Below are 23,694 nucleotides of genomic sequence, written 5' to 3'. Positions count from 1 at the left end.
CTGTTGTCATTGTGCTGAAATAAAGGTAATCTTTAATAATCCATGAAATGTAAGTCTGCTTATGACTTTTTTTGAATGTGCATGGCTGTTAACAACTATGCTTTCACCACTTCAAGGGACCTTGGGGCTCCCCAATCTCTGGCAACATTATTTTGGGGGTCACAGGCTGAAAGTTTGTGAACCCCTGCTATTGGGAGTCACTGCAACCTCATCCTAGGAGAAGAATTTCACTATGAAAACCATTATCCTGGATTATACCTGCACATCTGATGTTTGTGATGAAAAAACAGCCCGATAACTGATTTAATTTTCAGTGAGTTACGAGCATTTTGATTGTCAGTTGATCTCAAACAGTCAGTGACTGCTCCTCTTACGTATGGCGTCTACTCAATGCATCTAAGCAGCCTGAACGCAGCATCTAATGTAAAATGACACATTAGGTAGATAGCTCCAAACACAGTTGGTCAAGTTAGCATTCAAGCTCTCTACTATTGTGTTATAACGTTACAGGATAAGAAAGGAAAGGAATAGCATCTTAGCTAACATAGCAAGATAGCTAAAAATACATTTGCTAGGAACTGGTTCAACGCTACGTTAGCCTAGCTGTTGTGACTTAGCTAAATATGTGGTTCTGTTGGCTCATAAGCTAGCTTCAGTATTCGTCTGTGTTTTGTATTTTCATTGGCTCTGTGTCTGTCTTCACTTCCTCTGAATGAACATTAGCTTTTATGACTCAGCAAAAAGTGTTTTGTGAGCTAAATAGCTATAACATTATTTTGTCTTAGCTCTGTGTTCCTTTGGCGTGGACTTCAGCCTCAAAAAGGGCAACTTTGTGGAAAATAAGATGAACACATTATGCTTCACAGTGTTATTAGCTTATTTGCATTGAATTTTTCTAATCAGTTCTTTGTTAACAATAGTAAGTAATACCTATAGTAGCTAATACATTAATGAGCATATGTGTAGCCAAGAATATAAGCTTTTTGTTTACTGCGGTTCCCCTTATTGATGAATAGAAATGCAATGGCTTGGTAATGATTTCTCCGTACAACTTTACAACAGGATTTGAGCTTCCCATCCTGAGAGTGACATCGGAGGTAAATGACCACAGTAAATATGGTGAATAGGAGCGATTTTACGATGCCTGTGATGGCTATAAATTGATACATTGTTGAGGCCACTCCACGCAGCACGTGCAGTCACGGGCCTTTCTCCCTCCGCAGATGGAAAGCATTGAAGCCCATTATTGTGCTCTTGGAGGGGCGTCTTCCACCATGAACTCTCTGGCACACTTTTAAAGAGAGTGGCCTTAATGTATTCAGGCCTGATTCAGTGGCTTTGGCACTACCATCCCCCCATCCACACACATGCAGCTTCTTTTTTTTTTTCTGTGAAGAGAGGGTAAACGTGTGAGTCGCACTGTTCCTGAGAACTTTTTCTTGTTTATCAAAAAGGGGAATTGACGGGCATGACAGGGGACTTCAAAGAGCGACATAAAAAAATGATAAATTCCACCGCCAACACACTTCCTGTTTATCTCAAGAGACCTTCATAAAGGGCGCTTCATCAAAGACCAGGAACACAAGAACAAGTCTTCATGCCTCCAAGATTTTCCTCTTACATAATATTTGTCCATCAAAACAACATTGTTGAACCTGTCAGTGATCTGATGTTTGCTAATGCAGCTGCTATAATTAGCTTTACTCTAACCCAAACCACAGAAGAGGCAGAGTGAGGAAGAGTGTCTCCAGGCTCTCTGGGACTTGTCAAACAGAGGGCTAATTGTTCATGTCTGTGATTATTAGGTATTTTTGTGTGAGGAGAGCAGAATTCCTCAGTAATGGCTGTGACTGCTGCTGCCGCTCATGTGACTGTCGGTTTCTTCCTCGGGGCCGTGGATGCTTCATTGTTGGGACTTTTAAGAGTTGCAGGGCGACAGGGGAAGCTAACTGGGTGGAGTCTGTCTGGACATACTGACTCCCAGCCTCACAGTGGAGCTTTAACACACCCTCACCTTCAGCATTTACACAACTTAGATGCATGAAACAAAACCAAAAGCATTCACTTCACAACTATTTACATATAACTGTGTTATCAGTAATGTTAAACAGAGATACCCTTTTTAGATAGCGCTATTTAAGGTGCATTTGCTCACTTATTTTATTGTACTGAGGAGGAGTAGTGAGGAGAGGTAAGCAGTCAATGTTAAAAATTAAAGGGTCTAATTTTCAAAATAAAATGCAAGAACGGTTGTGTCTTTTAATTGCCTTAACAACTCTTGCCTCTATTATACAACCAGCACTGCTTCTTCTTTTTTCTAGTTGCAATAACAATGCAAAGGCTGCAATAACACTTTAAATTGCCCCTTCTGTTCTCACTGTAATAACAGTTTATGAGGCTATGACAGTATCTGCAGTATATTATATCATTTTGGTCTTGACGTCAAGTGTTTGCAATGTGAAGATTACCATCACTGCTTTGCTTTTGCCTTAGTTTGTACAAAATGTAGCTATTTATATTAATATAAAAGCATATTTGAGTTAATCATCACCTTCACCTGAAGTTTCACTGGAGTTTTTAATCACTCCTTCGTGCTCACAATAACCTGCATTGCCGGCTAAATCACTTACCTGACACATTCATTATCACAAAGCCGTTCACTGCTGTTTAAATGCTAATTTACACCTCTGGTAAAATAACTACCTCCAAAGCAAATAACTGATATCACCATGCTTGAATACTGTATCTTGTGTTAATGTCATTGACAAACTTGGTAAGCAGAGCTTAACTAAAAAACAGAAACCATGTGGGGTAATGGGAGTATTCCTTGTGTCATTCAGCTTGATGTGCTTGTTTTGTCTCTCTAAATGAGGCCCCTCAGGCCCAACAGGCCACTGAGAAAGGACCCTCTATTTGCAGGGGACAATTAGCACAGCTCTATGTACACAGCTTTAGGAGACCTGTCTCCAAATATGTGAGTCAAACACCTGTATTGACGTTGGGTGAACACTTTGCCTCTATGTTCAGGTCCAGCTGACAATGAAAGCAAAACATCCCCGCATGCGCAAAGATTTGATCTCACCTGAGAGGAGTACAGAATAGGAGGTGGGGTGGGGTTGGCTGCTTTTGGGAAAAGTGTTGATTCAATCAGTGATTACAACAAGATGGAATTTCAAATTTTGTGCTGATATGAAATCATTAATTCAGCTGAGATTTTTATTTTTGACCTTGGAAAAATATGTTACTGTTTTAAAGATAGTGCAGAAGTCTAAAACAAGACCCTCACATGTGTGTAATTCTTTTAAAATTAAGATTTTCCATCTTAATTGTCAGCTTTGTTCATTTAGTTTGCTTGGCTACGCATGTTGCATTTTCCATTTCTTTCCTAGGGGTAATTCTTCTTCTCCTCTAGAAATCAACAACTGCCAAATAACCCAGATAAAAACACTCAAACTTTGATAACTGTTACAAAACGATCTCCACTTCCAATAGAATTTAATCAGAACTAGACAGTTCCTTCCAGGAATTTATTATTGAATTATGGACTTACCAGAGAGAGACATTAATCATCCAAATGTTTTTAGGCACTTTGGCATGCTGGGTTAATGTTGCTTCTCTTAAAAGCTTAAAAAAAATAGTGTGGGACAGTTTCTCAGAAAATTAGACTTTTTTGTCTTGCATAACAGTTTATTTTATCAGTTTAGAAATACTATAGTAATAAATTAGAACCATTATTGAAGAGATTGTGTAAGTAGGTGTGGAACTTTTAACATACACCATGTGGACAAAAGTATTTGGCCGTCTGACCATTACACAACCAGGGACTGTCATGAAATTGCATTCAAATATATACTGTATGTATTTTAATATGGAGTTGGACCTCTTTTGCAGCTACAACAGCCTTCACTTTTCTTGGGAGGTCTTCTTAAAGATTTTGAAGTGTTTTTGTGGGAATTCATGCCCATTCATTCTATAGAAGATTTATGAGGTCAGGCACTCCTGTTGGACAAGAAGGTCTAGGTCACAATCTCTGTTCCAGTTCATCCTTAAGGTGGCATCCATCCTGGTACCATGCTTGAGGTCTTCAGAATGACCCTCTCTAAAATATATTTATTCTATTTAACCTTACTGAACCAGTTAGTCCCTTGAAATGAAGGTCTGTTTTTCGAGGGAGACCTGGACACCAGCTACAACAAGTGATAGTTAAACCTTTTGAAATGTGTGCATCTATTTATTCTGTAAAAATACGTAAGTCTAAAGATATGGAAGTATGCAGGCTTTTGACTGTTATCTCTTTTTCAATGTTTGGGCTAGGCAAAGCTAAGTGACTGCTTATTTAGTTCAAAGAGAGGTATCACCTCTTAAAAGAAAGCAAATAATCATAGGCGTATTTACAACACCTGAGAAATCTTCTTTTAAGGATTTTTACAAATTACTGAAAATGTTCACACTTTCTAATTTATTATTTTTTTTAATTTTTTAATTAATTACAAAAATGTAACCTTCTAAGGTAGCAAAAGCTGGTGGATTAAGACAGAGGGTGTGACTTCAGAGGAAGCTAAAGGGAAAAATCATGACCCGGTAAGGACCATTATGTGTCCATGGAACTGTTAGTGTTATCTGTAAAAACAGTGGTTCTCAACAGGTCTAGCTTCAGGACCCACTGCCACTTATGTCAGCGGTCCCCAACCTTTTTTGCGCCTCAGACTGGTTTTATGAACTGGCCATCATGTGTGGGGGATAAATTCATGAAATGGAATGCTACAAACAACATAAAAACAAAGTGCAGAAAAAAACACCTCATCATATGGCTGAATCACGAGACACATCAGAATCACCTGTCACAATGAACCCATATGTTAAGTAGGACTCCTGGTTTTGTCTTTTAAATGCAGCTTACTTTGTCTTGGCAGTCATTGGCTCCATTCTGTTTCCTAATTAAACCTTTTCTCTTTTGCAAAGATGCTCTCCAACAACGTTTTTTTTTTTTCCTCATTTAAGCTATCTTGAGGGCTTAATTGGCAGGCATCAACATGTGTCAAGAAGTCAAAAGGCATGAGAGGGGTCTTGCTACAAACCATACATTTCAGATGGCCGCTATCACAGACCTTTCATCTGGGACACTGTATCTCAGAATGGAAGGGCTGTAATTGCCAGTACAGAATATTTCCAGTTTTAAATTTTCCTTGAAATGATACTCTATTTTGAAATAAAGTCTGGCAGTTTCATTCATGAAATAACCACATTACAGAACCAGTATTTTAAGAGTTTAAAAATAAATGTATAGACCCATTTTAGAAGTAGTTACAGAACAGTGGCTAACTTTAGCATCCTTTGCTTTAGTTAAATCTAACACATCTACGCTAGCTACGTAATAAATATTACTACATAAACAATGTAGCTAAGTTGGCTTTAGCGATATGAGCTTTAACCAATGTAGCGAAAACATAGCTTTAGGTACATTAGTCATGTATCTCAAATATCTTTAGCTAAGTTAGCTTAGCAACATTATTTCTGGCAAACTTAACAAAAACTAACTTAGCTATGCAGATAATGTATATATGTAACTCATGTAGCTGCTTTGTGAGCTTAGCTACATAAGTTATGTATTAATTTAGCTTAGATGTATCCATGTTAGCTACTTAGCTGTGTTATCTACGTAGCTTACGAAGCTAACAGAGCTACATAAGCTATGCTGGCTGTATTACAAAGTTTACTGAGAGGACAAGCTTTTATCCTGTCAGCAGACTGTTTACTCTGCTTTATTTAACATATTTTTAATCTGGTTTTTGAATTATGATGCCCTTACCCTTACCTTAACCCCCATCCTATATAGAAGTTTAATGTGATTTTGTCTTTAAAGTTTTATCATGTATTTCCATTCTGAGATACACAGCGTCTCAGATAAACAGTCTGAATGGTGGCTATCTGAGATGAACGGCCTGCTGCCAGACTGTCTTAAAAGCACTGGCAGTGACGGATGAAATAAAGAAAGACAATCCAGTCATTCGTCAAAATCTTTCAGACTCTGATAGTCAATAAAATTTGAAATAAAATAAACAATTTATTCTTTCTGGGCCACTTAATGTTATCATGGGGAAAAACAGCTTTGTTATGCCAAGAAGAATCAAACAAGTCATGATCTCGAGAAAGCAATCCTGAGTAGCTACTCATCATCATGGAAAAAAAATGTTTTAAAAAATATGTAGCCTATTTATATGTGGTAAGAGATTCAAAGAATTTATGCGTACCGCTGTTTTAAAAGCATTGCTGAATGGAAAGAGTCATGACAACTGTAACATTACCAGTTAACCTATTTCATGTTTTCCTTGTCAGCTGAGTCTTTGCAGCATTACTCCAAGTTATTTCAAAGAACATAACTCAGGTGGTTTGTTGTAGTAAAGGCTGTCATTTCCCTTGAAACTCTGCTTCACTTTTGTGCTCCATTAAAAAGAAACTGAGTCATAATTTCATAGAGCTTAGTAAGTGTTTTCCTTTAACTGGTAATAAGCCACACAGCGCAACATGACAGCACCACCCACATCAATATCACTGATCAGTCTTGTGATGATTAAACTCCTCATCTATCTATCCATCTATCTATCTATCTATCTATCTATCTATCTATCTATCTATAAAACAATGCTTGTACCAAAAATGGCCCCTTAAAATATGTTTTGAAAAACAACAAATGCATCAAAAGCTGCAAATATGCCATAAAGATAATAAATCTCACATAAGAACACTTACAGGGACGAGTTAATGTAATTTTACTCTTGTTTGAAGTCAAAATTTAAATTTTACATTAAGACTTTTGAGTTTTTGTTGTTTTCATTGTAGTTTTATTTGTCTTTAGTGCCTTGTAGATTTATCTATTCAGGCAATATCAATGTCTTTGTAAAACAGGCGTCAAAATCTTTTCACGAACTCACCACCAGAGGCTCGTTTAAGGCTCTGGGGTGGCTCCATATGTAATAATATGATATATCTATGATTATTAAATGCATATAATCGTTAGGAGAACCATATGTAGCCTGTATTTTGTTATGCAGGTTGTACAGGCAGAGTGAGTGAGTGAGGACAGGCAGGAAACGGCGTGGGCAGCCTCCCTGTGTCACCGCCTGCGTCAGACCAGAGACGCCAGGAGGGAGTTTTCCACTGACGAAAAAGGCTGCGCTTCTCGGCAGTCTGCTACAGACAAGGGAAGCGCTTCAGCTGGTACGGAGCCTCCGCACGGCGGACTCACACAGACAATAGCACAAACCGAGAGCCGTGGAGCCTGTATGAGGGGTTAAAGCGCAGCGCTTTGCTATTTTATCCGTGCCGTTTTGGATTACTTCCACTATTCTCCCTGTCGGCTGTTACAACCCGGCTCTATTTTGTCACTGATGGTGATCGGATACGCGAATTGGTGGTGAGTAGTAGCCTACACACAGAGAGAATGGAGAGTTGGCTTAGCCGTTGGCTTATTGAAACATCGTATTTAATGTGTTTAACCTGAGCGCAGGAGGACAGTTTGAATGTTTCTACTCGTGTCATTTAAAGGGACTACTTTCTTTGTGTGTAGCAGAGCAAGAGAAAGCTGTCACTGTTTAATCTTAACGGTGCTGTCTTGATTTCTCAAACACTTTAGTCATTTAACTTGACTGTTAATATTGACACGGTTAGCTAAGTGCTAAAGTGAGTTTAAACTAGCCGGTCTCGCGCACATACGTTGATAAAATGTGCCAGTAGCGACGAATTAAAATGATTTGTTGATTTAAGCGAGTATCCAACAACTCGCTTCATTCACTTATCGATTAGTAAATCGATGTCAAATATCTAAGGTGCTAGTAAGTCTAACAGCTCGTATTTAAAGGGAGTCTTGTAGCCACCGCTGTACAGTACGGTGTTTTTCGGGTTCATTTACTGTGAACTGTTGATGAGGTCGGCTTTGTGTATTAGAGTTGTTCTCGTTCACCTCAGCGGTGCTGGTGCGCCTCTTGTAACTCGAGCGACTCCTGAAGGCACTACATGTGAGCTCACATACATAAACACTTACACAGCTGACAGACAGGGGCTGCTGTCATTAGAATTAGCATTAATCACGAGGAATGATCGGGTCATCCCCCCTGCCCTCGCGACCTGCACGTTTAGCTATATTTGGCGATTGATTGTCGCTGATTTAAAATCTCGCGCGAAATTGAAGCTACAATAGAAGACAGGTGTGAAGCCTCTTTATTCATTTGATCTTCCTTGCTCAGAACTGGAATATTTGAAGCAATCAGCGCTGATGTCATTTCCGAGAGTTAACAATCAGCTTATGCATTTTTTCAGGATGCAGTCAGAGGCATTTATTTTGATAGAGCCCCAGACTCAATCTGTTTTTGATGAAGCGACTAAATCAATTCAACTGTCTCTAGCGCGACCTCACCCGGATCCTTTTTGGAATCATGTTTTTCTGGAATTAGGCTAGAGAGAGAGCTGAATGATCCTTTGTTTACAGAGAGGGAATACAGCAGGCTGTGCTGTGCTTTTCATGTGGCATGCCTTTTTTCCAGGAATGTGCAATGCTGTTAAATAACTCTTTATCTCTATTTTTATTACATAGACATGCCTTTATCTCCAGATTAACTCTGTGACTGCTCTGTAATTTTTTCCTTGCCCACACCTTTGTGCTAAATCTGAAGTATTTTCATTGTTCTTCATTATTTGATCTTGTATTCAGCTAACCTTGCTGTTCCTGCAGCTGTCAGACACATCACTGATAATGTGGATGGCCACTTCCTGTATACTGCAGTTAGTGTACGTTTCACAACCTCAGGAAGCTCATACTTTGAGTATCAGTCTCCCCAGCTGGAGGAGGAGGAGGCAGCAGCAGCAGTAGTGCAGGGTTCAGACAAGGTTGTCTGTGCCTGCTTCGTTTTGGTCACGCAGGACAGCCCCCACGCTTTTGTGCCTGGAGACGTGAGAGAGGGGTTTGAGGAAAGGAGAATATGGGGCTGCTGGGGAGTCTGCTGACGGTCTCCCACACAGCAGTGAAGAGAGAGAGAAGGAGCGCTCCCATCTGCTTTGTCCTCTCCCAGCATTCCTCACTGCAAGTGTCCCAGACTGGAGCACGACCCCTGAACCCGCAACCACCTCCTTCCTCCCTTCCCTTCCTCCACACACACGCCTAAAGCTGCACATTATGCAAAGGAATTCTTTTCTTTGCCTGCACACTTTCCTGCACATGCTGATCCATCAGAGCTTCATGTTCTTATGTTAATGTTTTGTGTCGTTTCCTTTTGCATTTTGAGGCTTTCTTAGCCTTCAGCCTTGGATTGCAGTTTCAGTAAACTAACTCAAAATAGCAAAAGCACACAGTCTGAATCCTGTAGACAAAACCTGGTCATTCAAGTCTGGCCTGCATAGCAGATTAATGACAGCTGAGGGCATGTGAGGTCCACGTGCAAGCTAATACCCTGTCAGGTGTGGCTTGCAAAGGTAGCTTGCTCGGCCACCTGGGAGCAGGAGGTTCCAGTGGTTAGCAGCAGAAAACACATCTGGGTTAGATAGAGCTTGTGTTCTTCTCCCACTATTACAGCAAGAGTGTTGCTGCCAGAATGGAATTCCTGTGGCCTGGAGACATGACATTATTTATTTGTTTTGTGCGATTCCTCCCACTACCTCTCCTTTTTGGAATCAGTGTGCACACGAGTCGAGAGGAACAGAATGTTTCTGTGGCACAGTCGCACACAGCGAGCTTTGGAACAACAGGCTCATAGAGGGAAAAAGCAGCAGCAGCAGAAAAAAAAAGAGAAAAAAATCTCCCCGCATTGTTCCAGCAGGTGGAGCACTTTTGAGTCACAGCTTAAGCAATGAGCCAGTGTTTCCCCCAGCCTGTCGCCTTGATGGCTCTGATCAATTACCTCTGTCTCCTCTGTGACAGAGCTGGAAGTGTGAGGTGCAGTACCATGAAGCCTGGAGATGGTGGTGGAGGGGGGGGGGCCTGCCTGGACACGATTCCACACATGCAGGAAGACTCCCAGCCTCATCATTATCACATTTTATGAGCACTCAGCTCAGTCAAGTCACTCATTCAGACACTGCACACAGGGCTGTCAGTGCGCCATGTAAATGCTCTCTGCTGGCTGACTTTGGTGCGACTTGTGGCTCCCACCCACACTGTTATCAGCTGGACAGGCGGTGCACAGGGGCAAAGTCAACTGTGACTTGTCCTGTAGGACTGTAGGGCAGATGGAAGCAGTTTAAACAAGCAGCAGGGACATGACAAGACATGCATTTTATAGTATTTTCCTATGGGGCTTTAAAATGTAGCATTTCTACCAGCTATTTGAGCTAATATCTGCTTAAAATGCTGATCTCTCTTTGCTACTTTGCTACATTTGGTAAACAAATGAATTTGAAAAAATTGCACTTTTTTCTTTACTTTCAATGAAATTCAAATGACGGCATCATCCTCTAAAATCAGACTCATGATGTTAATGCATCTTTAAAGTTTTATTTTGGGGTTTTTATGCATTAATGAGACAGGGCAGTGGACAGAGTTTTTAATCAGGGAAATTACATGCAGGAGCTGCAGGTTGGATTTGGCCATAAGCTGCACACTACAGCCTCGATGCATGAGCCACAACCTTTATGTTAGACCAGTGATTTCCAACCTTTTATCCTTAGGGCACCCTATTCATGTCTAAGAAAATGCTAAGCCCCCCTCCCAGGTCCCACTTGGAAAAGTGCACATTAAGTTTGACTGACAAAATCCCAGGCCTACATACACAGGTTTGCATGTTTTTGACAAAATATCTGTGTATAGACTGTTGATTATTATGATAGTGTATGAGGTCCACTCTAGAAAAGCAATCATAAAGAAGATCTCTTAACTTTCATGAAAAAACCTAGTAATTCTCAACTTAAAAAAGTGAAAAAAGGTATTTTAAGAAGTCATAAATGTATGTAAACCAAAACTCAGAATTTTTGATATTATAAAGTCAAATATCCAACCACTGTTTTCAGTTTTGTTTCTTGTCATTTTTGAGTTTACACTGCTGTAAATGTACAATTTTAAAATTTGGAAATTTTTGAGTTTCTTATGTCAAATTTTACTACTTTTAAAACTTGGAAATTTTATGTTTTATTGTACATTTCTGACCTTCCAAACTCTCAAATCCTAGGTTTGTTTTTTTTGTAAAAGATATAACTTTACATTCTCAAAAAAAGAATTTTCCCCCTCAAAACTTTGTTTTTTATTCTCAAAAATTAACAAGATCTTTAAAAAAAATAAGTATTTTATGTTGGCTCTAATACACCATCTTAGGTTAGGTTCAAACCACGACTTAAAAAACATATATCTTCTTTTAATTTTGACAGCGCGAGAGCAGACAGGGTCCCACGCCCCCCTTAGATCCTTGTGCCCCTCCTAGGGGAGGACCCCAGGTTGGGAACCACTATTTTAGACAATCAGTGCCCCCTCAAGTGCAGTTTTGACACTGTAGAATGTAAAAAGCATAGGGCATTGGACCATACTTCAAATGAAAACAACACATCCCAAAGCTTGGAACAGCTGTCATTAGCCGTAAGGTTTCTTAGATATTGAAGTGGAACAGCTTAAAGTGATTGCTGTCAGAACTGATGGCATTGTCCAGGTCAGCCTGAGATTTTATCTCATTAAAAACATTCAAAAAGCACATTTTATCCCTTTTCTGGCATTTTTCTACTCATTTGAATAAATTATAGGCAACACTTTTTGCTTTTAAACCTTGAAATGAAATTTGTGTTAAATCAATTTGGCTGAAAATAAAAGTAATGAGAACTTTTGTTTAGAAAAGAATAATGAATGATGAATAAACATGCTTAGATTTGATTTTTTTTGCAGTGTATGAATAAAATCAATAGCCTCAGCAGTGTTAGCAGCTAATTTGCCTGTGAATGTTCCCAGATTGGTTATCTTAAACTTTTCAGCAATCTTCTGTGTTTGAGTAATCTGAGGTTCATTAGAATAACTTTGAGCAGCTGTCTGCAGATGAAACAAGAATGAATTGGCATTCTGGATTCATATTATTAGCCTGTAGCTGCATGTATCAAGATAATCTTATTCGACTGACATAGTTATGCATCTGACTCGAGCTGTGTAGTGCTTCTGGTGACAAATTTCCTCACCAGAGATTTATCTTCCCTACTCTGTGACAACTGGCTGGGGAGCACCTCAGCGGATGCGTCCTTTATCTGCCTGCCTGTGTGTGGTTGATGGAATGACAGTGATGCATAATTTAGCGTGCGTTGAAAACATGCTGCGCTCCCTCTTCTCTCTGGCTGTCCGATCACATCCATTCTCTGTTTAGAGGCAGGCAATAACAGGCACTGCTTTCAGAATTCTCCTCTTTTATCTTTCCCTCCACATCCCTCCACCCTTTTTTTTCCTACAAATGAGTCATTGCACGATTATTGTCTTTCCTTTTTTTTTTTTTTTACCCCTGGTCCCTTGTTCCATCCATTTCCCTGCTCTCTTGGCCCTGTTCCGTGGGTGCAGTGGCTGAGCAGGCTGAGAAGCTCCAGATTGACTACAAGCCGTCCCCCTCGCCAGGATTAACCTCTCGCCATTGTTTCTGCCCGTTGAACAGGATTAACAAATCAATGTGTCAGGTAGACTGCAGTCAAGAGACAATGACCCAGTTCTGACACCACGGCCCCCTCCTTCCACCTCTCTCTCCTCTCCTCCCACTTCTGCCTCACTGCAGCTTTTAATTAAAAAGACTTTGCTTAGCTGGCGCTCTGCACTCCCTCGAGGATGCCTCACAGCTTTGTTTTCAATTTTTTTCTACAGGGGAGGGTGGGCAAAAATGTAAGGTGAACCCATGTGTGCTCCTCTTTTCTGTGGTGTGTTTTTCTAGTGCACACTTGTTGTATCCAGGTGTTGCCATATTTTTTCAGCCCAAATCCCATGATGTGGTATTATTAGTGGTGGTGGAACTCTTGGAGATTATTCGCTGCAGGATTGGAAGCCAGCAGCTGTATTTCTCATCTGTTTGTTAACATTGAGCGCACCTAAGCCCTGAGGTAGTCACAATATAAAAGGATGCCCTTTTATTTGTTGCAGAGACTGTGTAGATCATGCTTGACCTATTGCAAGGTGATTCATTCATCATACGTGCACTGGGACAACAATATCTGACTGCAGCAATAACAATAACCCGTATGGAGCTGCAACAAAGGTGTCAGCCTTTTGCCCTTGACTTTGACTTCTCTTTTATCCTTGTCAAGAGGCACAACTGATTTTGCATAATTGCTCCCTGTTGCATGCTGAAATTGACCCCTTCCTTGTATACCTGCTCGTCTTTTCCCTGTTCCTCGAGTGCTGACGCTTGCATAACATCAAGGCATGCAGGTATGGCGCAATGTTAAAGTTCCTCTTAAGCCTTTAGAGCAGGGGCCGAAATCTGAATATAGGTCTAACTTGAGGGCCTAACAGGGTCAAGATTTACCTGAAAACTGTCAACTGTGTTTTCACAGATAATGAATTTTGGGGGAAATTAAACAGTGATGATAATGATTGATTTAAAAAAAAAAAAAAAAAAAAGTCAAAATGATTAAATATCACAGCATCAATGTTACTGTGTGTCCATGTCAAATAAATGCTTAATAAATAAATGAGTTTAAAGGCTTAAAATCTGAGAAAAAAAGTCAACTTTATAAGTCCTAAAGGTCAAAATACAAAATTTAAAGTCAAAGTAAGGTTTTTAAAAAGTAAGTGTATGAGATAACTTACAAAATCAAGAGTTTAAAAAGTCAAAATATAAGATAAAATTCAAAACTGTGACTCTGAAAGGTCAAAATATGAGATAAAATTCTTGATCAGTTTAAAAAGTGAAAACATGGGATTGAGAGTCAAAGTGAGGAGTTTTAAAGGTCAAGATTTGATTTAAAATGAAAATTTGTGAATCTAAAAGGTCAATATGAGGAAAAAAAGACAAACTTATGAATTTAATAGGTCAAAATATGAAATACAAATTCAAAATCCTAAGTTTATTTCATAATCTTGGGATGCAAAATGAAAATATGAAATAAAAACACAAATGAATTTCTTTCCTTCATTCCTGACATTTTATCTACTTATTTCTACCCTCTACTTCTTCAGATTTTTATAGATTAACAAGGATTTATTTTTTGTCTTCAAGGTTAAATTTACACTTTTATTCTAGAGGAAATCTGCAGACCTCATAGCAGCAGGCCAATTCTAATTAAGATATGATCTTGCGGGCCGGGTAAAACTGCACCGTGGGCCGCATTTGGGCCCCGGGCCTTGAGTTTTACACCTGTGCTTTAGAGGATTTTTGTTGTGACATATCTGCCGGATCTGTGTTTGTAGCCTAAAACTGTGCTTTTAAAACACATTTAAACATGCCAATGTGACTAAAATCATACCAAGCTGCATTTTGGAGTCAAGCTAACCCACCTAGATGGTGCAGTTGGAGATGTTTCCACTCAGTCAGACCCAAATTAGCCATGGTGTTCTGAGAATGCTGGTTTTGACCCTGAATTTGAACAGCATGAATGCATAGCATTGCAGGAGCTGCATTGTGCTTTGCCATAGGTTATCACCATAAGCAAGAGGGGCAGTGTGCACTGCATTTGCACAAAAAATAAAGCAGAAGCATGTATAGGCACTGTATAGATACACAGAGCTGTCAGTCAGAGTCCACTATACCTCCATAAATAAATCAATTTGTCCCATTTGCTTGTATACAGGAGGACAGTAGTTTAATTGAATGGTCCAGCTGAATTATAACTGTAGCTGACTGCATGTAAACTGTGGAAGAGTGATGGTGGCAGACTAGTTTATTTGCTTGGTGTCTCTGTGTCTGAGACATGTTCAAGCAAATTATTGCTATTTTTGTAACCGTCATTTAACTAATTTAAAGATCTGCAATTATCCCCAAACATCTAGAGAAACTGAGACTGCAAAATTAAAATCCCATGTAGATGTTTTCTTCAAAATTATAGGCACTACAAAGCAAATATTTGTACAAAAACAGCTAAGAATAACCCAGAAATTGAAGTGCATTCATAACACAGTAGAGCGGCAGCAGCTGTAAGCGATTTGGCCCTGATTCTGCAGACAGTAAACAGTTTTAAGGTGAAATGATCTTTTTATAGGGAAAGTAAAAGCCTACTTTCCAATTCCACATCATCGGAGGGAGTGTCTGCGCTGGAGTTGAGCCCAGTGATGTCTCCCCTCACTTCCTTCCTCCCTCCCTCCATCCCCCTCCTTGTTTTCAGTTCGCCGGAACTCTGCCCCCGGACTGCGATAATGACCTGTCTTTTCTCGCAGTCCCCATTGCCCTGTGCTTCCCAGAAGTTGTGAGGAATATCGTCTGTTGTTTGTTAAAGCTATGTGACACATCTACGTCGCATAATCGTTAAACACCCACAGCAGTAAACCTTCCTTCTCGTCAAACATGCTCATTTTTCATGTCAGAGGGTTTTGCGTTTCCTGGAACAAGCTGAGAGGACTGGAGAATAAATGAGACTATAATTCATCCACTTGAATAAATATGAAGATAGAAGGTATAACGAAGGGACTTGTTTCACAGAATTTTCTTTGTTAGTGAGCGAATTGAGCTCCTTTTCTCATGAACTCAAGATCATTTTTTTCTCCTGTTTCTCTCCGCTTGCCTGCTTGTCTCTCTCAAAGGATTGATTGTTTTTATCGCTGAACCAGCAGCCCCTCTCACGGGAGCACTGAAAGAACACATGCACGAGTTGCATAAGAAAACATCCTAACCATGCATAGCTGTACATATTTACTACAACAGTGACATTAAACAGGATAAGTTGCAGATTGTCCTAGCTTTGACTCTGATAGGTGATAGATAAAGCTGCCCTAAAGGGATGATTGAAAGTTAACATCTATGTCTCCATGATTTAGCCCCCTCTGAGCTCGGTTTATTCTCTCTAATCAATGCATTGCTGAAGCTGATGGGATTTAGAGGAGGGTGAAGGGTCCAGTAATTGTTGACTTATGTGAATAGGCCTGATTGATTGCTTCCTGTGCTGTGGCTTGTTTCTACTCTCAGCTGAGTGCAGCACGAGATTTGGATGCCTACGGACTCACATGGCTGAGCACAGGACTTGCTTGTACCAATAACGCTGTAAAAAAAAAAAAAAAAAAAAAACGCCTGTGTGTGCAGGAAATATCTTCAATGCATTACAGATAATCTGCTTCTGGTTGTGTTACATTACCAGAAGCTTTGCAGACTTTATAAAGAGTAAATTATGTGCTTTTAACCCCTACATATGCTCTTTTTTTGCAGATTGTTCATGCTGACGCCATGAGTGGGCTTCTCAAGAGGAAGTTTGAGGAGGTGGATGAGGACCCCTGCTACTCCTCACCCTCCTCCCTCTCCTCTGCCTGCTCCGGCTGGGACTCGGAAGGAGAGAGCTGCTACTCGGACACCCTTGATTCCACTCCCAGCAACCCCAGCTCCCCGGCAACACATTTCAACAGTGAGTGTCCTCTTCCTGCGATGATAAATCATAGAAAGAGCTGATGGTACATGCTTTTTAACGTGTTCCCGCGCCTGGTCTTTACTGCTCCACGGAGGGCTCTGATAACAAACTCATAAAAATGGAGGAGAGTTAAGGAATTTAAGCAGCTGGCAGCTCATGAAACACTTCACAGAAATGATTTCAGACTTCTGCAATGAATACCTCTTTTGATTTCATGCCCTAAAGCTGCAAAATGGCTAATCGCATTATGCAGTGGCTGCTCACCTTGGCTGGCTCTCCCACCTCCAGTCGCAGAGAGTAGCAGACAGAAAAAGCTTCAATTTTTCCTGTAAAGATGTGGGTCGAGCTGCTTCGGGGTGTTTCTGTCTGGACCTGGGGTGCTACCGCCGGCCCTTTAGCAGTTTGGTTGGGAGGATTGCAGAGGAAGAAGGGCAAACAGTTGTGAGGTTTCCAGGATGGTGGGGCAGAGAGCCAGAAGGGGAAAAGTGTGGCGGATTGCCAGGGCTGGGAACACACAGAGCCTTGTCTGAAGCCTGGGCATGCACCCAGCACAGGTGCTGAAAGAGGCTGGGTGAAGGGATACAAAAAAGGGGGTTGGCCTACCAAGAAAAGAAAGCAGATTGAGCGAACCAGTGTAAATCTGGTGTTTGTGTTGGATGGAAAGTTGCATGCCATTGTGAAGTGAAAAGGGGGAAACAGCCCCATTTAGAGGCAGCAGAGAAGGTGCAATTTGTCTCCTGCAGGTGTAGTAAGCCTGACTTGATTTGATAGATGTGAGGCTGAAACTGGCAGTTTGTTTCATCTCTATTACCCCCAGCGGCAGATTAGAAAATTGAGTAAGGCTATTGTTTGCAGCTTCGATGGAGTAAAAGGTCACTTTTCTTTATTTGAGCTTTAATTATTACAACAAATACACAATTTTGTTTGACATCTGCCTCTTCTTCTGCCAAGAAATCCTCTTCTTGTTATCACCCTTTCTGGAGAAAGAAAAAGTCTTCAAGCCAACTCAAAAGTCGTGTTAAATATTCCCCGGCAAAGAAAATGGAAATAAAACAGGAATAAGTGTTGGACTCATTCCCACATGTGGTTCTACTTTGATTCCCATATGGTTTTATTGTATCCGTTTGGGTGCAGAAAGATGTCTGGTTCTGAATGTTTTAGCAGAGAAACAACCTTTGACCTCTCACTAACTGGGCCATTTGTTGGGATTTTCAGCTCACAGCGAGAACCAGGGTGGGCAGTTTTTTATTCCTGTCCTGAGAGCTGTACTTCCACCCTCAGACTCTTCCGGAAACCCCAAGCTTTAACTCACCAGTTAGTGTGATCCTGGCAGCTCTGCTTCCTCTGCTGTGTCTGCCACCAAGGGGAAATTCCTGGGCTGGGTGGTTTTTGTCGTGTAGTAAGACAAGAAACAAGACTGAGGGAATTCTTGGCGGTTTGGGTTTCACTTTACAGGATGTAAGTGTGTTGGACTCCTGTTAGCAGTGTCTTTTAATTGAGTACATGATAAGGCTTGGTTGGAGACTATGGCAGTGAATCAGAGGGGTGTCCTTTTACAGTCTGTTCTGCAGGGTCTGTACTCATCTCAGGACTTCAAGTCATGGAGGATTGCACCATCTAGTGGTGCTTGAATGCAATTGATTCATTTCAATTCAATGCACCAATGCCCCCCAGTTCTAAACCTGCTGTTTCTCCATTTACAGCAACATCCATCCTCAAGAAATCCAAGAGAGCACGACGAGGCAATGTGACCTTCGACCAGGTGACGGTATTCTTCTTCCCTCGGTGCCAAGGCTTCACAAGCGTTCCCAGTCGAGGAGGATGCACTTTGGGAATGATGCAGCGCCACAGCTTGCTCCAAACGTACACGCTGGCGGAGTTTGCTGTGGAGCAGCGGTTCCTACGGCGGGAAAAACTCCTCAACAGACTCAGGGAGGAGAAACTCGAGGCCCTTAAACTGAAGGTAAACATAGTGGAGGATTTATTGAAAATGTTTGGACACAAAATCTGATCCCTATGATGGTATAGGTTAAATTCATCATTCCTGGACACCAGATTTTTAGTCAGGATTTTTGGGATACAGACACTGATACAACACAATACTTAGATGGCTATAGGAGCAATGTATACTATTTAAAACTGTCAATACTCAGATATACAAACCTAATGCATCGACTTGTTTCCTTTTGCTTTCTCCAGCTGACCAAGAACGGAACTCAAAAGAGTGAAGAGGCTGAGCAGCTAACGGTGGACGACATCCCTGAGCAGGACATCGACATCAGTGCGGCCAACTTAGAGGAGGGCTCTTTCCTCCAGCCTTACCCTCCTAAACGGCGCTACGCTCTGCTTAAAGCAGCCGGTGTGAAAAAGATCGACAAGGAGGAGAAGAGGCAGCTGCATGACCTAAGGATCTCCAGGGAGAACTGCGGTTGTGACTGTCAGGGCTTCTGCGAGCCTGAGACTTGCAGCTGCAGTCTAGCAGGCATCAAATGTCAGGTAAGAGGTGGAAAGAGGTTCAACAATCGGGGCTTCAGACACAGCTGAGACTGTTGTCTTTTTTTTGGTTCGCTGAAATCTAACAATTTCTTTCCCCAACCCACAGATGGATCATTCCTCTTTTCCATGTGGTTGCACGAAGGACGGCTGCGGAAACATCGAGGGTCGCATTGAGTTCAACTCCACCAGGGTACAAACGCATTACATCCACACCATCATGAAGCTGGAGCTGGAGAAGAGGCTGGAGGAGCAGTCTAGCACTGAGGAGGAGGAGGATGAGAACTCAACAGGGGCCAACACCTTACCAGCAGTGCCCTCTTTTCCTTTTAGCTCAGAGCAGGCGGCGGCAGGGGAGAACAGCTGCAGCAGCGACATGACGGACTCAAACTCATCGGGTCAGAGCGATTGTTCTGAAGGAAGTGAGGGCCTGTGCGAGGCTCGGACCCAGCTGGACGTAGACGAGAAAGGCTTGAGCCGCATTCTCAGTTTCAGCGACACAGAGAACTGCTCAAGAAGCAGCAAGGACAGCGAGGAACATAAAGACATTTGTTGCCAAGATCAGCAGCAGCCATCTAGGGAGACTTTTAGTAGCTTTAGCATGGTGGATTTTGCGGACGAGAATGACAATATAAACGCTGCTTTGTTAGACGATCATACAGACAATCGAGGAACGGCTATCTCAGAACTTTTAGACGAGAACGCCAACCAGGGAAATGCCCTTTTTCATAGCAGTAGTGTTCCACGCACGCCATCACCAACAGTGGATCGTTCGGCGAGCTACAACATGGACCTTAGCCTCTCATCGGAGTCTGATTTGGAGTTTTTTGATGGCTTCCCTTGTTTGGGACCTAGTTCGCTCTACAACTCCCTCAAGGAGTACGAACACATGGACAACTTTTTCCAGTTTCAGTTGCCTAGCTGCCCCAGTCTCCCTCCAGTGAGCGACCCAGGGACGTGCCTCCTGGAGTCGCTCATTGGCCTTTCAGAATCTGTCCCAGAACCTCCTGCCACATTTACAGACAATCAGCTGTTGGAGGAAGCCATGAAATTGTCTGTGATGGAGTCTGTGAAAGTTTGACAACAAAAAGAACAGGGGTTTCTTTGGTAGGGGATTAAAAATGCACATAAGAAGTTGATTTTTGAGGAAGCTGTGATTTCCCTCTTGCCTAAATAAATGTTAAAATTCCAGGCTTGCCTTCAAAACGTTTGCAAAGCAGTGTGGGATTATTGCTGTGTGAGACGGCAGCTAGTGTTAAAAGATACAAAAATAGAGATAAATTCGACCAGGCCAGGGGAAACCAATGATGGCTCTCAATTCCTAAGAAAGCTCTTTTAACCAAACCAAGATCACCAACCTTGAAGCTAAACAGGAATCTTTAACTGTAACCAGGGCCAGGTTGGGATTCTCAACACAGCTGAATGTGCACCTCAGGGATTTTTTTCTAGCTTTCTAGCTTTTGGAGGCAATGTATGGTGACCATTGCTGTGATGGCCTTCATATGAAACCCAACAAAGTCCTTGAGTAGAATCGGGTCCTTTTGTGGTGAATCTGGACTCTTTCTCCTCAAGATCTCTCCTAAGGGTCTCAGTATATGGTACAAAAATATCCCTAAAAAAAAAGCTCCTCGATCAGCACTTTATCTGTGAAAATAGTTATGTATGAATAGGCATTGTTTGGTTGTATGGGATCGATTCAACAGTTCAACGCTAAATTATGGAGTTCCTTATTTATGAGCTGGGTAACAGGAAATAACGCTCACGCCATCAAAAGCTGTAGCTCTAATGTCTTTATTACCTTTGTTTAAATTATTTCCTTTATTTTATTTATTTCAGATTCACTCAAGAAGCACTGTGGTTTGATTTTTTCACCTGAAAGTGCAATCTTCCTTCATTTCTTTTTCCATATCACATTTTGGCGTTGATACGGGAAACGGGACCACAAGTCCACCAGAAAGTATTTAATATCTATACTCTTTAACTTTTTTGGTAAATTATTATGTCATCATTTCATTTAGTTATTTAATTTAAGACATTTTTGGCAATAAAATAAGGGTGTTTTGAAGTTTACTGGATGTGCCTGCTTAGAAGAGGAGCCATGCCTGCTCCTGTTTAAGCTTTGGGACTGAAAACTGTGGATCTCCCTAATCACTGAAACTAAATGATGGGTCTGTTGTATCGCTGCCTATAATGTAACCATAGAAAATTACACTAATATTTTTTAACTAATTTATGTAGGTTGACAAAAGAATTCTAATCGCTGACAAATTGAATATTTTATTAAGAAAGCAAATTGAGTAATTTTCAATCTGAGACAAGCTTTGTAATATATGAATTATAGAGAAATGTCTACTTATGAAGGTTAACTCTCTCTAGAATTCAGAGGTATTTTTCATAGGCAGCCTTATGGTTTGATATCTTAGCGAAATGCCACTAAAACTTAAGTAAATTGCAAAGATCAATTTGATTGTATTCTGGAAGTCTGTGACTTGGGTTACACTATGTTATAAATGACACATGTAAAGGGGTTTTTGGGGGTAAAAATTGCATATATTATACAATTTTTACTGCACACTAAAGCCCTCAAAAATGAAGAGTTGCCTCATCAATTACAGAACAAGACCTATCAAAGGTGATTGTGCTGTCGCCTGTGTGAACCGTTGAGGACACTAGAGAGTTGCTGTACATATCTCACCCTTTCTACAGCTGTTTCAGCAGCCTTTCTGGACCCTTTAGAAATTATGCATGCAGGTCCTGTTTGTTAAAACTTGTTCTGATTAATTGTATACTTTGAAAAGTGCAGAGTGCACATTGGAAATGTATTATTCGCTTTTTGCCTTTTTGATTATTTTGAAATCCATCCGATGTATGTTCTTACGCCATGAAGAGGGCACTGATTTTTGCAAGCAAACGTTTGTTTCTCTGGTATAAAACATCAATTCTCATGAAGAAATGGCAACAGTGAGTGTTTATCAATGTAATGTATTACAGTACAGCTTTTTTCAAGATTTTATTTTCAAAGAACGTGTCTTACTTTTTTGCCTTTTGTGTTGTACATATTTCTGCTTGAATGGTCCTGCAGAGCAAACAAAGCTGCTTTATTTTTTACATATTCACACTTTAACCTGCTGTTCAAAAACAGTTTCTTTCATCTAAGCCATTTTGACAGCCTGTCCCTCCAAATAATAATAAAAAAAAACATTTTCTAAAAACTTGACTCTCTTGTTTGTTTTGCCGAAGTGAACTTGATGCTACGTTTATGAAGTTTCAGAAGACACTGATTTACAAATAAGCCCACACACTCTGTGAAAAGGGAATTTTGAGAAGTATGGGCTACTTCTAGGAAATAAGTTGTAATTCTAATCTAAAAAAAGGTCTTGTCATGCATGCTTTGCATTAAAAAAGTAAGGTCAACTGAAGCTTGGCATGCTACGACTCAGTCCCACCAATTGTACTTAAGTTAAATTAAACTTAAGTTTATACTGTTAATTATCAGACTGTAGACAAGGGTAGTTAAATTATTACATCATGATCTCATGATAATTCATGGATCATTTTTCTTATTTAGGGTTACTAGTACAACAAATATCTCAACAGAGATCATGACTGTTTTCCTCATTTAAGGATAAGAGCACTTGCAGAACTCCTCAATTTATAAATCTTAAGAAATGATAGGGGCAAGTTTGCTCATAGACAGTAGGAATCCTGTCCCTGTGACTGTTATTGCTCTCAATACTGGACCCAGGTTTGATACTGAAGCATGTAAGGACCACGTCATACATTATTGAAATGTTTTCAGTTTTTTCAAAGTATAAAATCATAAACAAGCTCAACAAAGACACTGCTTAGTCTAACTTAACCAACGTATGAGTGCTTGTAACTAGCAGGTTTTAAGATGTGTGAACATCTCTTCGTGTCTAGACTTTCAAGAATAGTGTGCTTCTTTCTAAGGGTGTTTTTACACTAAAATAAACTACATCATTGCTTCCCAAACCGGGGGTCCTGGTCTGCTAGAGGTCCCCAGGGGGTGCTGAGTTTGTGGAAATCTTTTCTCAGTCAGCAAAGCCAGAAAACTACAGGACATAGCTAAGTGAATCCAAAACCACATCTCAGTGTTTTTAGCTTAATGGTGACACATGATGTACAGCACTGTACATGTTTGGGCCAAAAATTAAGGCTGAAGAAACCTGTTTGATACAACAGCAACAAAAATAAAGGTCCTGGGCACCCACGTTTGGGAAAATTTTGTTTTGATGATCAAAAATTGCAGACAAACTCCAGTATACTGGGGTTATCAACATTTCCTACTTACTTTAGAGAACTTTTTTTTGGTGATCGGTGGAGCCAGGAAGTACGTAAACTTAACAAGCAACAGAGAGAGACCACTGTCCCAATTGCACAACTACATTAACAGCATCTGAAAAAGTGGAGGAAAGTGGTGAGGAATAAGGCAAAATTTAGTAAAGATAGTTGATCTCACACCTCACCAGTTCCATCTTTTCCAAATGTTGAAAATTTGTTTGTGCATTTTACATAGTGTGCAGAGGTCTGCCCGCTTTTTTCTGATAACTGAAAACAATACACTCAATATCTTGTTTAAAATGTATCCACAGTTCTTCAATCTCAATAAATTATCCAGCCCTGCCTATGTTGAATATATCTTGATTAAAGCACGAGGACTTGGGAGTTTGCATCCTTATGATAAAGCCTTTTATC

The 23,694-nt window shown here is 40.6% G+C and overlaps 1 protein-coding gene across 1 annotated transcript; it reads left to right on the top strand.

Moving 5' to 3' along the window:
* Positions 1-7,183: 7,183 nt before the first annotated feature.
* csrnp1b (cysteine-serine-rich nuclear protein 1b) lies at positions 7,184-22,204 on the top strand. The gene is made up of 5 exons (XM_041813987.1): positions 7,184-7,414; positions 16,290-16,482; positions 18,189-18,448; positions 18,685-18,981; positions 19,088-22,204. The coding sequence occupies exons 2-5, from the start codon at positions 16,308-16,310 to the stop codon at positions 20,057-20,059; spliced, it is 1,704 nt and encodes a 567-aa protein (XP_041669921.1). The 5' UTR covers positions 7,184-7,414; positions 16,290-16,307; the 3' UTR covers positions 20,060-22,204.
* The last annotated feature ends 1,490 nt before the right edge of the window (positions 22,205-23,694 follow it).

This window comes from Cheilinus undulatus, linkage group 19, assembly GCF_018320785.1.
Source record: "Cheilinus undulatus linkage group 19, ASM1832078v1, whole genome shotgun sequence".
Lineage (NCBI taxonomy): Eukaryota > Metazoa > Chordata > Actinopteri > Labriformes > Labridae > Cheilinus > Cheilinus undulatus.
The sequence above is the reverse complement of the archived record's forward strand: the minus strand, read 5'-3'. Positions and strand labels throughout refer to the sequence as shown.

Excerpts from the sequence above, each read along its gene's own strand:
- csrnp1b (XM_041813987.1), top strand. The coding sequence starts at position 16,308 with ATGAGTGGGCTTCTCAAGAGGAAGTTTGAGGAGGTGGATGAGGACCCC. Across the intron at positions 16,483-18,188 it reads CCCGGCAACACATTTCAACA|CAACATCCATCCTCAAGAAA; the intron begins GTGAGTGTCCTC and ends CTCCATTTACAG. Across the intron at positions 18,449-18,684 it reads TCGAGGCCCTTAAACTGAAG|CTGACCAAGAACGGAACTCA; the intron begins GTAAACATAGTG and ends TGCTTTCTCCAG.